Below are 15,950 nucleotides of genomic sequence, written 5' to 3'. Positions count from 1 at the left end.
AATTAGTTGAAAAGTTCATTGGTTCTGAAAAATAAGTTCATTGATTTTGAAAACTAGTTCACCATTTTTCTAAAAAATTCACAAATTTTTAAAAAGATTAAACGATTTTGAAAAAATGTTCATCAGTTTTGAAAAAAGTTCATCAATTTTGAAAAAAAGTTCATCGATTTGGAAAAAAGATTCATGGAATTTGGGAAAAAATGTTCATCAAATTTGAAAAAAATTCATCGAATATGAAAAAAAATCAACGGATTTGAAAATTGTTCATTGGTTTTAAATTATTCATTGAATTTGAAAAAAGTTCATTGAATTTGAAAAAAGGATCACCGAATTTGAAAATAAGTTCAGCAATTTCGATAAAGTTCATTGCATTTGAAAAAAGTTCATCGAAATTGAAAAAAAGTTCACAAATTTGATAAAAAGTTCATTGAATTTGAAAAAAGTTCATCAAATTTGAAAAGTTAGTTCATCAATTTTGATAACAGTTCATTGAATTTGAAAATAAGTTCATCGATTTTGAAAAAAGTTCATCAAATTTGAAAAATAAGTTCATCGATTTTTATAACAGTTCATTGAATTTGAAAATAAGTTCATCGATTTTGATAAAAGTTCATTGAATTTGAAAAAAGTTCATCGAAATTGAAAAAGTTCACGAATTTAATAAAAAGTTGGCGCATTTAAGGAAAGAAGAAAAGAAACATGAAAAAGTAACCAGAGAAAAAACACACCCAGAAATTGACCAGCGAATGACCTAGATAAAGATTAAAAAAGAAAAGAAAGAAGTTTGTGGACATAGACGCGTTCTTATCCTGGTGGTGAGTGCGCTCCACATTCAATCGAGCGATCCAGTGTTCGATCCCTCGCTAGCTCACGTTAATTTTGCTCTAGTTTCAATAGGAAAAAAAAACGGGCCGGTCCAAGACGGCGCGGGGGTGTGCGCCCGTTTGCGTGGATGCTTGTATCGGGCGCAACAGGCGCCGTTTAGGAAATGCGTCCTATTCGGCGCCCTCTGCGCCCGATATAGTAGATTCCGCAAATGGGCGCATACCCCCAGCCTCCGCTGGGCCGGCCCATCTAGATTTCCCCCCTGAGTTAATTCACACAGTAAAAAAATACACTAATACTTGGAGTCGAACCGCGTACCTCCTGATTAATAGCAAGAAGCAGTAACCACCGCGCCATAACCAACCGCGTACCTCCCTCGCTAGCTCACGTTAATTTTGCTCTAGTTTCAATAGGAAAAAAAAAACGGGCCGGCCCAAGACGGCGCGGGGGTGTGCGCCCGTTTGCGTGGATGTTTGTATCGGGCGCAACAGGCGCCGTTTAGGAAATGCGTCCTATTCGGCGCCCTCTGCGCCCGATATAGTAGATTCCGCAAATGGGCGCATACCCCCAGCCTCCGCTGGGCCGGCCCATCTAGATTTTCCCCCCTGAGTTAATTCACACCGTAAAAAAAATACACTAATACTTGGAGTCGAACCGCGTACCTCCTGATTAATAGCAAGAAGCAGTAACCACCGCGCCATAACCAACTGCGTGTTAACTTTTATATTTTTATTTCTTTTCGTCTTTCCTTGTTTCTTCTGTTTGTGTTTTTCTGTTTTCGTTTTTCTATTTTCTTTTTCCTCCTTTTCTTTTTCTTCTTCCTAGGTTCCATGAACTTTTTCCAAATCGTGACCTTCTTATTTAAAATTGATCATTTTTTATCAAATTCGATGAACTATTTTCAAATTAGGTGAACTTTTTTTGAATGGGGTAATTTTTTTCGATTTTGATGAACTTTTTCAGAATTTGATAACTTTTTTTAAATCCTTGATTTTTTAAAATTCAATGAACTTTTTTCGAACGAGGTGAACGTTTTTTAGAATTCGCTCATTTTTTTTTCGAATTCGGTGAACTTTTTAAAAATTAAATGAACTTTTTCATATTCGATGAACTTTTTTAGAAATTCAATGAACTTTTTTTAAAATTGATGATGAACTTTTTTTCAATTTGATGAACTTTATCAATTTTGTGGATTGTTGTTTTTAAATCCATGAACATTTTTTCTCAATTTCGATGAACTTTTTTCAAATTCGATCATTTAAAAAAACTATGAACTTTTTTGCAAATTTGATGAACACTTTTTGAGAATTGGTGAACTTTTTTCAAGTTCGTCAACGTTTCTTCAAAAATGATGAACGTTTTCAAAATCCATAAATGTTTTCTTATCACGATTTGTTTTGCAAAAAAATTAAGTGGTTATGTGCAACAAATACGGCGCGATAGTGTTATTAGGTGTTTCAGGCTGTCTGAAATCACTGATGGTCTGTAGATGCAGTGGGGTTAGGGAGCACGGACGTGGAGTGAATGTCCTAAGTTCGAATCCTGTAACAACCATTTTTGGGGGATTTTCCCCACGAGTTTGTTGGTCAAACACGTTTAGTGGGCCGGCCCAACTAGCAGGGCGCGTTGGCGCCTGATCTCCTAGCCGGCGCTTAAGGCGCTGACTAGTAGCTCTCATAATTAGGGGGAAAAGCTATAAATCACCCGGCGGATTGCAGCCTCGCATCCGTCGCTTTCTTTGCACGCCACGTGCCCCATGGCCAACATTACTAGTTTTTGCAACTAGCATGTTGTTGCATTCTCTCTCATCACACCAACGAGTCAACGACTCCGTTGCAGGATCTGGATCCTGTAGACAAGTCGCCTCTCGTGCTCCTGCCAAGCTCCTGTTGAGTCTGCCGCCTTCCCGCACTGCTTTGACTGTCCCAAACTCCCATCGATTCTCCGCCTCACCGTGTTGCTCTGACTGCCACCACCAATGCTCGCCGCCAACTAGCACGCGCACCGACGAGCTTCTCTAGCGAGCTGCACGTTGTTGCAAGGCGTGCAACCAGCGAGACCGAGCTCCCCCTTCAAGTTGCCGTCTTCCCGTGCTGCTCCGATCGCCATCGTTGTCGCTTGGCGCCGGCAAGCATGCCGACGACCTTCTTCTCCGACAAGCTGCACGCAACTACCACTAGAATGCTCTCCGCAACATGTCTAATGTTGCAAAAAGTTTTCTGTAACACGAGCTCTATTACAAAAATTACGGTGTAACGCATCCTCTATTGCAAATATTTTTTGCAACATTACCTTTGTTGCAAAGATTTTTTCAGAAGAAAAAAGACGCTTTTTTGGTGATTGCAACAAGAAAGGCCTTCTGCAACATCATTCCTATTGCAAAAGAGGTGACTGCTTACATGGATAGATCGAATGGCCATTAACGTGTCCGTCTAATGGTCAGCGGCGGATATTTTCGTATTATCCGCCGCCGGCCGACGCGTAGCGTCACCTCCGAAGATCCCCATCAAACCAACGAAAATCCCACCTCCACGCGGCTCGGTGGCGGTCAAGGTCAATCCCCCTCCAGTCTTGTGCATGATCCTCGTACCCTAGAGGAGGATGGTTGTGTCACAGGGCAAGATGTAGAGGCATCCATTCTTGTGTGTTGGACCAAACAAGTATGAGTCCAAAGGTCGAATGTGACCCTATCTCCCCATGCAATGGGAATTGATGATGGTGCATCAGCATCCAAATGTGTGCCGAATCTTTGTCTTGAATGGGCATATGGCTTTCTCAACATCTTGAACCGGTTAGGAAATATGACACTTGCAAGAAGATGAATGTCGCAAAGCCATCTCTCAGGGTCCTTTTCTGTTACTCCCTCCGTTCTAAAACAATTGAAATTCTAAGTTTATCATAAGTTAAACTTGTCTACGTTTGACCAACTCTACTACAACACCAAATACAGATAACATAAAAATATATTTCATGAAGAATCTCACGAGACCAATTTGGTGTTGTAGATGTTAATGTATTTTTCTATGGTCAAACATAAACAAATTTGACGTAGAATAAACTCAGAAATTCAATTATTTCGAAATGGAGGTAGTATTTTTTTTATATTGATGTGCTTGACCTTGATGCATAAGGGTAATTTCCTGTTTAGTAAATTTATGGCCCGCGTGCAGATTGGGGGAGGGTAGCCTCCATTTCCAAAAAGGAAAAAAAATGCCCTTTTCAGGAACAATCTATTCATTCAAGCATTCATCAACATAAAATGGCTGACCACACCTGCAGGCTGCAGCGTGGCTTGATATAAGAAGAAAAATGTGCTGTTTTTTTATGAAGTGGAAGAACAAAAATTGCTAAGTGCCCTTTGTTTATGGTAAATCGCCAGGTGCCTGCCATCCGAAGATCCCCGCCAAACCCAACGGAAATCCCATCACCACGGCCACGCGGTTCGGCGGCGGTCAAGGTCAATCCCCCTCCCCTCCCTTCCCGTCCCGCACGCGAATCGACAAACGGAAGCGTTGAAGAAGGCGGGGCGAAAGCGCCGCTCACGCGTCACGGAAATCCCACCCGCAAAGAAAACGGTTCTGTTTCCTACCAGCAAGTCTCCTCCCCTTTCCTTCCCCTTCCCCTTGGCGGTAGTCCCCTTTCCAATCTACCTCACCAACGCGGAGAGGGAGCATCTTCTATAATACTCCTCCTAAAGCAGCCCCGCCGCCTCCCGACGGAGCCGATTCGATTCGATTCGATCCCGTTGGAATCTAGCCGGGGCGTTGCGTGGTGCTGCCGCGCGCGGGGAAGATGCACAGGAGCAAGGGGAAGCTGTCGGGCGTCCTCAGCAAGGGCTTCAAGCCCGACAAGTGGTCAGTCCAGATCGCCTCTGCTCGCCGGTTCCTGCTTCTTCCTTCGCCGTTGGTTTCCGTGGGTGCGAGATTGAACGCTTGCTTTTGTTTTTGTTCTTTTGTGGCGTCTCAGCAAGATTGCCCTCAAGATGGCCATGGCGCGGATCAAGCTGCTGCGGAACAAGAAGGAGGTGCAGGTGCGCCAGATGCGCCGCGAGGTCGCGCAGCTGCTCGACGGCAACCAGGACCAGACGGCGCGCATCAGGGTACGCCTCGATTCCCCCCACCCTCCACCATGCTCATGTCATCCTAGTACTACTAGCACTGTTCGTCCATTTGATGATGTAATTGTGTGGACGAACGGAGCACTCGATTACGAGGATGAAGTGTGTTAATTTATCTTCCCTGTTACATTATGTTATTGCCAATTCCCGTGCTCAAGTGTGTCTGATCGCCTGACACGCAAAATTCTGTGGTTTTGTATGGCATTTTCTTACAGTACTAACCTATGCCATCCCCCCACAGGTTGAACATGTCATAAGGGAAGAGAAGTTCATGCAAGCATATGACTTGATTGAAGTGTACTGCGAACTTATAGTGGCACGCATGTCCATTATTGATTCACAGAAGTAAGCCAAGTTTATATTTCTTGTCTGTAAACCAGTACTTACTGGTCCATGTCTTTATCTGATGCCTGAAATTGCTTTCTTATCATTAAGAGAAGCAGACACACAGTTTATAGTTTGAGGACTATCACTTCAGTCTCGTGTTTGGACTATTTCCGTAGTTGATAGGGTAGGAGTTATCTTTTATCCGTTATCAGTGAACTAGGGTATGGTTTCCTGGGTAATGAGTTACCTTTTATCTTTTTCCTTAACGGCACATCATGATTTAGCTGGACTCTTCTGAGCTTATAAAAACCGCTGCATATTATTCATGTAGAGTCCTTTCCAGGGTAACCTGAAAACTAAGGGTGTTTGAATGACCCCAGTTTACCCTAACAAATATTGGCCATGACCAAACTTCAGGCATGATTTTTTGGTGCCAGAAAAATAATGGACTAAACACGAGTGAGCCAAAATTTGGCTCGGTGATGCTGACCAGGTAGTCATACAGATAGGAAGAATGATTCATCAACAAAACTTTGTTCCAATTCTCACTAAATTTCTATTGAACACCCCTGTGCAAGTGTGCATGTGTGTAAGCATGAGCACCAGGATTTTGACCCTGGTGGGTGAAATTGTACCCCCATAACTGCATCAACCCAACACGAGGTGGTTCTCGCTGACCATGACTTTGTTGAAGGTTGGAATAAAAGCTTGCCAAATCCCTGCACCATGCCAAATAACGGCACCAATCCAAATGATGACCAAAATTTAGGGTATCGCTGAATTTTGGTGGTTCGCTGGGGCTTGCCCGGTGCACTGGTGCAGCCAATCTGGATAAAAAGTGGCATGCTCCTTTCTTTTTTCATTGCAAGCCCATATGTTAAATTGTTATTCAGTTCAGAAGGTACTGCAAGTCTTGAATAATCGAAATATTGACAATCTGTTTCTCAAGCCAAGCCACCACTGACATGAAAGATCAGTCCCTTCAGGAAAGTTGCACTTGCATGGAGCTTCTTTATCAGCAATTTACAGCATAATTCTGTTATAGTTATTGAGGACTTGTGCGCTTTTCTGGTAAACTTAAAAACATTAACAAATATCACAGGAATATGAATCATCAAGTCCAAAACAAATTGAAACTATTGTTGATTGAATAGACATTTATGTTGGTCCTATTTTCTGCTGTGCTCTCGTGGCACATATCTATTTTTGCCCTGAATTTTCTGTACTTACAGTTACATGTTTGTTTGCCTGAAATCTAGGACTTGCCCTATTGATCTGAAGGAGGCAATAGCTAGTGTTATATTTGCATCAATGAGATGTTCAGATGTCACAGAACTAGCAGATGTTCGGAAGAATTTCACAAGCAAGTATGGGAAAGAATTTGCCACATCAGCTCTTGAAGTGCGACCTGACAGTGGCGTAAACCGTCTGGTATTTTTCTGCTTTTCAGTTTTTGAATTGGACGAAGGTTTTGCAGCTGTACACATTTTAAAACAATTATTACTGTGCATACAGGTAATCGAGAAGCTCTCAGCAGGAGCACCAGATGTACAGACTAAAACCAAAACCTTGAGCTCAATTGCGGCAGAGCACAACATAAAATGGGAGCCAAAAGCATTTGAGGAGCAGAAGCAAAATGAAGATCGGATGGTAAACTGACAGACCTAAATTGTTTTTTAGGTTGAGTATTTTGACTCTAACCTGATCCATTGTCTGTCATGTAGTATGGATCAACATATTCTGGAGGAAACATTCCAACTTCGGGGTCACCTGCTTCTAGCGTGCCAACTCCTCAACCTGCAGCAGCTCCCTATTCATCTGTTCAATCAGCCACTTCTCGTGTGCCTGCAGGACCTTCTTATGAATCTTCTGAAGCTCTAGCTAATAGAAACCCACATGGCACTGCCAACTCTAATGCTTCCACACAGGAAAATAGAAGGGGTTCAGATGCTTCAGTGCCTCCTAGCTCCCAACATGGTGCAACTACTTATTCCTCAGCCAATATTCCTGGATCTAACAACTACTCTAATACTGGGAGTTCAAGTGTTTCTAGACCTCACTCCCAATTTGGCTCAACAGTTCCAGGTACGATTGTAGGTTGTACTTCTTTTTAATATCATCACTTTTTAATGCTTTGTTATTCTTCGTAGTTACTAGTTTATTTTATCTTTGCAGACCCAATATCCAGGACTGAAGAGATCAACCAGCCTAGGGAAAGGAAGTCTTCAGCTAGTGGTTCCAATTGGAATGTGGAATTCAAGGATGCAGCATCTGCAGCCCAGGCAGCAGCAGATTCTGCAGAGATGGCAAGCATTGCTGCCAGAGCTGCTGCCCAACTTGCTAGCCGTGGAAACTTCTATGCAGACCAAGGTACTGGTGCTTATGAATCAGCTGCTTATATGAATGACACTACACCCAGGAAGCAACAAGCTGGACATTTGATGAAGGATGGTAAGAGTTTTAATGAGCAGAGTTCAGGTATTAATGATCCGAGGATGATCTCAAGTAATGCAAGAAAAGATGTAGAAAGAGCAGAAACAAACCGCGTGAGTAGCCAGAATATGTCAACTCCTTACTCCTCTCAGCTCCACTCGTATGCTCCTGAAAGCCATACTGATATGCATGACATGCCAACTGAACCACATCATGCTCATTCATCTGAGCCTCCATATTTTAATGATTCGTCTGAGCCTCCATATTTTGATGATTCATCTGAGAAAGAAAGCAATATCAGAAGAGCTGAGGATCACCAGTTTGATTTGCATGAGGAAAGGTTGCCAGATGCTGGATTTGATTGGCACCACACCAAGGATATAGGAAGCAGGCAAGCTAGCTTTGATGAAGAGAGCAGGAATAACCACTATAGTAATTTTAGTGCTTCCCACGGTGGCAGGAGTGCGTCTTGGGACAACCAGAATGATAAAGCTGGAGCTGATTCTTCAGCTGTTTTATTCGATCAATATGACTATGATGTTCAAGAAGAGAACTTGTTGGATCATTTCTCTTCAAAACACACTGAAGAGCTGCCAACTATGCAGGACCACAAGGGATTCTCAAGTGCAGATTGGAGTCAGCAGCCTAGAAGTGAATCTCCGGTTGATCGTAGCACTTCAACTCTCTTTTCACAGCCATCTTATGATTTAGGAGCAAACAAAGAGGATATTCCCCTGAATGATACTAGACCACCTACTTTTGATTCAGATGGTGTTAGTTCTGACGAGGAAACAAGTACAGACATGCATATCTTAAGGACCCATTCAAGAGGATCTGATTACTCTGAGAACAAAATGTTCAATAAGAATTCTGGAAAGTTTGTTCCTGATGTTATTGAAGATCATGAATCTAGGCCCAGCAAGCACTACCAGAATCCACCAGGTTCTGATGTATTCCGCAAGGAGCAAAACAGTGATGGTTCACCTAGATATGACTATTCGGGGGCACGGGGGAACTTGGGTCGTGTGCAAAGCAGAGATTATGATCTTTCAGAAGAAGAAACAGAACCACATAGATTGGAAGGTACATCCTCAGGGATAACAGGAGCAAATGAGAATCGGCCCTCGCCTTTCCGCATGCAAACTTCAGCGACATCTGATGACAGCGATGACGGTGATCTTGGCCTGAATTATGGAAGGTTAACTCCTGGACTAAGAAACAAACTCAGGCAACGTCCACAATACAAAATTTCTGGGGATAACTTGCTGCGAAAACAGTCCTTAGAAGGAGCTTCTGCCAGCATTGAAGAATCGGTGCATTTCAAAGAGAATGACACGTCATCTGAACAGACGGGTGATACTCCTAAAGGTTCACGCACAACCAAGAATTCTTTTGGTGCAAATTACCACAGTGAACATCTCGATGGGAGACATACTGTTGGCAAACCTGTGGAATCAAGATCATCCATGACGAGGAATGACTTCTATTCAGGTGATACAGGGAAGTTATCTGAACGATCTGGTAGTCCAATTTCTAGCCCAACCAAGACTTCTGTTAGGGAAAATTCTATTCAAGAGCCACATCTTGAAAGACCGGGTAGTGGGGTGCGCAGGGAAAGTAGATCAAGAACTGCCAGAACTTTCTTTGATTCAGATGAGAGCGAAGAAGAATTGGAAGGACGCCGGTCTGGCCGGACAAAGTTGTCTAAAGAGCAGATACAATCACGGAGGACCCGGGAGGTAGCACCCGATACAAAGAGAGATGGCCGAGCCCGGGCTGGAGCACAGTATGCTGTTGAAACTGAAAGCACGCCAAAAAGCCCTGCTAAAGCATTCTCCAACTCGAGTACTGAACAAAGAAAAGCAGCACCTCCATACTTCAGGGTTTCAGTACAGCAATCTTCGCCAAATCCTGTGCACATTGAACCTCCCGCAGCTAGAGGCAAGTGGCAAGAAGATGAACCGGAGGGAAGTTCTTCTCCAGAAAACGAGGGAAACAAAGAGACCTCAGCAGAGACCCTGAAAGTAAGCACCCCAACAGCTGGTCCTGCCCATGTTCACCCCAAGCTTCCAACAGACTATGATTCTTTTGCTGCACATTTTAAGTCGCTCCGAACCAATCGCCGTTAGGGTTACACATACATGTATACGGTTTGAGAAACTTCTGTTGAGATGTGTACAGTATAGAAACACAATGGTTGGAGAGCTTTTCAAAAAAGAAAAAAAACACAATGGTTGGAGAGACTTGTTGTGCCCTGGGTATTTTTTTGTAAGGACACCAATTCTTTCATTCTCTTTTGGCCTCAGATATACAGTCTTTGATAGGTTATGTCTTCCTTATACTGTTGTAATAATCACATTATGCGCACAGATGTACAGAACTTGGGGTTTCGTTCAATTTGTTTGTTTGACTCCATTGTGACTCAAGCTCAGACCTTGTTTGTATGGAGAGGAATTATTGGCCTGCAGTTTATTATTAGTTGTCCTTGAGAGCCGTGCTCCTTTCACTTCAAATTTGTCTTCGATTACTTCGGACAAACTTCGGAATTACTGCCCGTTTACCCCGCGTGAAGATTTGCTTGCCAGTAGTGGTACAATTGGAGCAGAGATTTGGATGGATGTCACTCTAATCACTAGAACATGATGTGCGGTTACCGGGCCTGTTCATCTCGAAGAAAGGATAATAATAAAATTAAAATGTTAATGTCTTATTTTTTTTACAATGTCTTAATTTGTAGCATGGACTACGGTTTGTTTACAATACAAGAGGTAATCCAATCAACATATATCTTTGTGTAAGACAGTTTGGAGGAGATTTTACAAATCTTTTATAGATCCATGAGATAGAAATGCAGATGAAGGAAAACATTAAAAAGGTGATGGTGAGACTATTCAGCACATTAACAACAATACACATAAGAATCTTTGGACTAAAATCCACTCTGTACTTCCAACGATCACGTTTGTGACAGTAAGTACCCATTTTAAAAATTATCCCACATGTACTCTTTTTATCAAACTTGTTTTTAACCATGTCTTATAGAACTTGTTGACATAATGTACCACATTTATCGAACTTGTTGTCATAATGTAACACATTTAGCAAATTGTCTCCCAACTGACACAAAGGGCCCACCAATTGGGTTGACGAGGCATGCCACACGGACATGTAATGGTAGCATACACTATTTTGTCGATTTAGCTCTGGTTCAGCTGAACCAAGTGTCTCGCTCAATCGGCCCCTCTAGCACTTGCCGAAAGGGCAAGCTGAGCATGACTTTGGAGGCGAACATTGGATCTTTTTTGGGGTTAAAAGGTGAAATTACTCAAAGATTTGGGTACTACTTCGGTAGGAGAGGTATGAGGCGGAGGTAAGTCTTTTTTTAAACATTCCAGCGCGATCATGTTGTAGCTAGAGTTTTGCAACAGATGTATCAAATTCATGTAATCACCAATTGTTGTAGTTTTAGTAGCATCGGATTTGTTGGTTGACCTAAATGTGAGTTGTCTCGTAGTATATTATTCGCAGTGTGAGTGTGGAATCACATGTTTGAAGGAACACAACTCTTTAATTGGTATTTTTTTACAAAACAAACTCAAGTTTTTAATTTGTCATTTTGATAAATCTTCCAAAAGTAAAACTTTAATCTACATCTCCCTTCCCCCTTCAAATGGATTCACTTAAAATAGGCTATGATCTACAAATGCCCTTTTAAATATCTTTTAAAAGGTAATCTCTAATTTACAGACCCATCAACATTAGTTATTCACTAACCGTGTTGGGCGGGGCTCAAGTTCCAAGACTAGGGTTCGTCATAACAATGCTAATACTGACCCCGAACTAAAATAATCATTGCTACTAAATTTGTACCTTAGTTGAAGATATTAGTTGCACGATCAAACTCCAGATTTATTTCAATTGTAAATATTGGATTGCTATAAATAAATTTCAAAAGTAAAACTTATAATTGATAGACCCACTAACAATAGCAATGCGCTTCTGGATTGATAGCAGTGTTCAATGGGATTCAAGTTCTAAGATCAGGTTCCCCGTACCAACGCTAGTATTGAACCCAAACTAAAATAGTCATTGTTATTAACTTTGCGCCTTGTTTTTTTTGCAAGTGATTTGCCGCCTTAGATGAAGGAATAAGTTGCCAGATTAGGCCTATAGTTTCTTCCTACTGTCAACTATGATACTGCTACATGCAATTTCTAACTAAGAAATCCAAGAACTTATAACGGTAAAGTGGGCAATGGGAGAACCAACATTGATTTGATCGATAGGAGTATGTTTTTAAGGCGGGATATTGTTTCAGTGAGGGGGGGGGGGTATGATATGTCTCCAACGCATCTATAATTTATGAAGTATTCATGCCATATTTACAACAATTTTATATGATCTAAATGAAACTAACATGGACTGATGTTGTTTTGAGCAAAACTACCGTGGTGTTGTTTTTTGTGCAGAAAACAAAGTTCTCCAAATGTAGCGAAACTTTTTGAAGATTTTTTTTGAAACAAAAGAGACCCCCGAAGCTCCGTGGGAGGGTCAGAAGAGCTAGGAGGTGGCCACTAACCACCAGGGCGCGCCAGGGGCCAAAGTGGTGGGTTGGTGGGTAGTGGGCACTCATGGCCCATCTCAACGTGAAACCGACGCAAAAAATCCTATAAATACAAAAATCCCTAGAAATAACCATAGATCAGAAGTCCCGCTGCCGCAAGCCTCTGTAGCCACGAAAACCAATTTAGACCCTGTTCTGGCACCCTGCATGAGGGGGAAATCATCACCGGAGGCCATCTTCATCATCCCGGCGGCAACCATGATGAGGAGGGAGTAGTCTACCCTCGGGGCTGAGGATTTGTACTAGTAGCTATGTGTTTGATCTCTCTCTCTCTCTCATGTTCTTGATTTGGCACGATCTTGATGTATCGCGAGCTTTGTTAATATAGTTGGATCATATGGTGTTTCTCCCTCTCTATCTTGTTCTGATGAATTGAGTTTCCCCTTTGAGATTTTGTTACTATTGGATTGAATACTTTTATGGATTTGAGAGCACTTGATGTATGTCTTGCTATGAATACCCGTGCTGACAACGAGGTATCAGATTGATTCACTTGATATATGTTTTGGCACTCAACTCGTGGATTCCCGAGGTGACATTGGGGTAATCTATGCATAGGGTTGATGCACGTTTTCGTCCTTGTTTCCCCGATAGAAATCTTGGGGCACTCTATGAAGTTCTTTGTGTTGGATTGAGTATTATGAATCTGAAATTGTTTGATGCATATCGTATAATCAACTCACAGATGCTCGCGGTGACATTGGAGTATCTAGGCGACATTAGAGTTGGTTGATGTGTATCATATGGTGTTATTTTAGTACGAACTCTAGGGTTGTTTGTGACACTTATAGGGATAGCTCAAAAGATTGATCAGAAAGAATAACTTTGGGGTGGTTTCTGTAGGATCGAAAGTATGTCTAGAGGGTGGGGGGGGGGGGTGATTAGACTATTTGACCAAATACAAATCTATCATTTTCGCAATTTTAGTTGTGAGCAGATTTTAGCAATTAGCACAAGTCAAGCAATCAACCTACACATGCAATTCTAAGAGTATAGCAGTGGAAGAACATTGCATATGAAGGTAAAGGGAAGGGTTTGGAGAAGGCAAAAGCAATGTTGACACGGAGATTTTTGGCGTCGTTCCGATATGTGGTGCTATAGTACGTCCACGTTGATGGAGACTTCAACCCACGAAGGATAACGGCTGCGCGAGTCCACGGAGGGCTCCACCCACGAAGGGTCGACGAAGAAGCAACCTTGTCTATCCCACCATGGCCATCGCCCACGAAGGACTTGCCTCACTCGGGTAGATCTTCATGAAGTAGGCAATCTCCTTGCCCTTACAAACTTCTTGGTGCAACTCCACATCTTGATGGAGGCTCCCGAGCGGCACCTAACCAATCTAGGAGACACCACTCTCCAAAAGGTAATAAACGGTGTGTTGATGATGAACTCCTTGCTCTTGTGCTTCAAATGATAGTCTCCCCAACACTCAACTCTCTCTCTCTGAGATTTGGCTATGGTGGAAAGATGATTTGAGTGGGAAGCAACTTGGGGAAGGCTAGAAATCAAGATTCTTGTGGTAGGATTGGAATGTCTTGATCTCAACACATGAGTAGGTGGTTCTCTCTCAGAAAATGTATGGTGGAAGTGTAGGCACGTTTTGATGGCCCTCTCACAAATGGAGAAGAGGGTGGAGGGGTATATATAGCCTCCACACAAAATCAAACCGTTACACACATTTGACCCATCTCGGTGGGACCGAATAGTAATACTCGGTGGCACCGATTAGTTAAAAAATGTGAATGTTAGGAATCTTGGTGGGACCGACTGGAACAACTCGGTGGAACCGATGTGCTAGGGCTTAGGGCAAACCTCATGTCGGTGGCACCGATTGCATCAACTCGGTGAGACCGAAGTGAAGCAATAGGGCAACTGATACGTCTCCAACGTATCTATAATTTTTTATCATTCCATGCTATTATATTATCCATCTTGGATGTTTTATATACATTTTGGTACTGTTTTATATCACTTTTTGGGACTAACCACTACTGCAGGATGCTGCTAATGCGACACTACAATCAGAGACCCTTGAAACTGTGTGCGATGCAATAATCGCAAACGGTGGTGTAAAAAACCGTCAAAAAGGTGCAAAACGTTTGCGATGGAGGATGCATCAAACACGGTTCATATTTAAGTTGCGTGTGCGATGCAGGGCATACGGTTCAGTTCAATTAACTGTTTGCGATGATGAGGAACAAAAGAAACGGGCAACCAGATGAAGGTGTGTGTGATATACATCATACGGTTCACTAGGATGAACTGTGTGTGATTAGGTAACACAATGGAAACGGTTCAACTGAACAAGATGTGTGTGATACGCGACAAACAGGTCCGTAATCAGAAATGTTTGCGAAGACCAATAATAACATAGACGATTGCTGCTAATAAGACGTGTGATTTGCTCTATCTATAGAAGAATAACATGTATAAGGACTTGATTCCATAAACAGATTGAACATCGAATTACATATGTGGCTAGTACACACATGACTTTTGCACACACGAAAGTAAGTTCCAAAATGCCTATGAAACTCAAATAATGTATAAAAAGGCAAAATGAACCGTGATTAATTTTATATTTTTAGGACGACACTACTATATATAGTTGCATGTTGCCTCTGTAAAATAAATCAAGGCGGGAAGAGACATCGTATGTCGTTTCACACACATAGGTGACAAGGTCCCTCTCGGAACCATGAGCCTTTTTGAGAGAAGCTCCGGTTTGTAAGAAGATTGTACCAAAACTTGTCCCAAATTAGACTAATTTTTTACCACAACATGTTGGTGCTATGACATAACACCATGCCAAGTTTCATGATTTTGAGGCGAGTTTTGGATTTACAATAATTTTAAAACCAGGTTTCTCAATGTTTACTGTCGAGTCGGCACCGCCCTGGATAGGCTTTTTCCTTGTGGGTCCCAAATGATAAATCCAAATCTGTGACTACCATGCAGCTTTTCTTATTAAGAATTACAGCCCTTGGTGTGCAAGCTGAAAATAAGTTAGTGGGTGCTGGTGGGCACTAAAAACTTGCGGTTCTGTAATGAACAAAGATCTCAAGGATCCCACGAGAGTGATGTTCTTTGCCTAGGTTGTGAATGCTTATAATATTTATGCCTTAATTAAAGAAATGGCAAGCCATTGACCCAGTATGAAAGAAAATATGGGTCAAAGCCGAGTTGAAAAGGGCAACAACATCTAACTGTTGGGGAACGTAATAATTTTAAATTTCCTACGCACACGTAGGATCATGGTGATGCATAGCAACGAGAGGGGAGAGTGTAGTCCACGTACCCTCATAGACCGTAAGCGAAAGCGTTATGACAACGCGGTTGATGTAGTCGTACGTCTTCACGATCGATCGATCCTAGTACCGAACGTACGACACCTCCGCGATCTGCACACGTTCAGCTCGGTGACGTCCCACGAACTCACGATCGAGCAGAGTGTCGAGGGAGAGCTTTGTCAGCACGACGGCGTGATGACGGTGATGATGAAGCTACCGGCGTAGGGCTTCGCCTAAGCACTGCAACGATATGACCGAGGTGGAATATGGTGGAGGGGGGCACCGCACACGGCTTGGAACAATCAACTTGTCTGTTCTAGGGTGCCCCCCT

At 42.4% G+C, this 15,950-nt stretch overlaps 1 protein-coding gene across 1 annotated transcript; it reads left to right on the top strand.

Moving 5' to 3' along the window:
* The first annotated feature begins 4,217 nt into the window (after positions 1–4,217).
* LOC109732770 (uncharacterized) lies at positions 4,218–10,115 on the top strand. The gene is made up of 7 exons (XM_020291961.4): positions 4,218–4,679; positions 4,792–4,924; positions 5,184–5,287; positions 6,529–6,700; positions 6,785–6,919; positions 6,994–7,354; positions 7,445–10,115. The coding sequence occupies exons 1-7, from the start codon at positions 4,618–4,620 to the stop codon at positions 9,829–9,831; spliced, it is 3,354 nt and encodes a 1,117-aa protein (XP_020147550.1). The 5' UTR covers positions 4,218–4,617; the 3' UTR covers positions 9,832–10,115.
* The last annotated feature ends 5,835 nt before the right edge of the window (positions 10,116–15,950 follow it).

The sequence above is a fragment of the Aegilops tauschii genome, chromosome 3 (assembly GCF_002575655.3).
Source record: "Aegilops tauschii subsp. strangulata cultivar AL8/78 chromosome 3, Aet v6.0, whole genome shotgun sequence".
NCBI classification, from domain to species: Eukaryota; Viridiplantae; Streptophyta; class Magnoliopsida; order Poales; family Poaceae; genus Aegilops; species Aegilops tauschii.
Note: the sequence above shows the minus strand (reverse complement) of the source record. Positions and strands in the feature narration are given on the sequence as shown.

Excerpts from the sequence above, each read along its gene's own strand:
- LOC109732770 (XM_020291961.4), top strand. The coding sequence starts at position 4,618 with ATGCACAGGAGCAAGGGGAAGCTGTCGGGCGTCCTCAGCAAGGGCTTC. Across the intron at positions 5,288-6,528 it reads TCCATTATTGATTCACAGAA|GACTTGCCCTATTGATCTGA; the intron begins GTAAGCCAAGTT and ends CCTGAAATCTAG. Across the intron at positions 7,355-7,444 it reads ATTTGGCTCAACAGTTCCAG|ACCCAATATCCAGGACTGAA; the intron begins GTACGATTGTAG and ends TTATCTTTGCAG.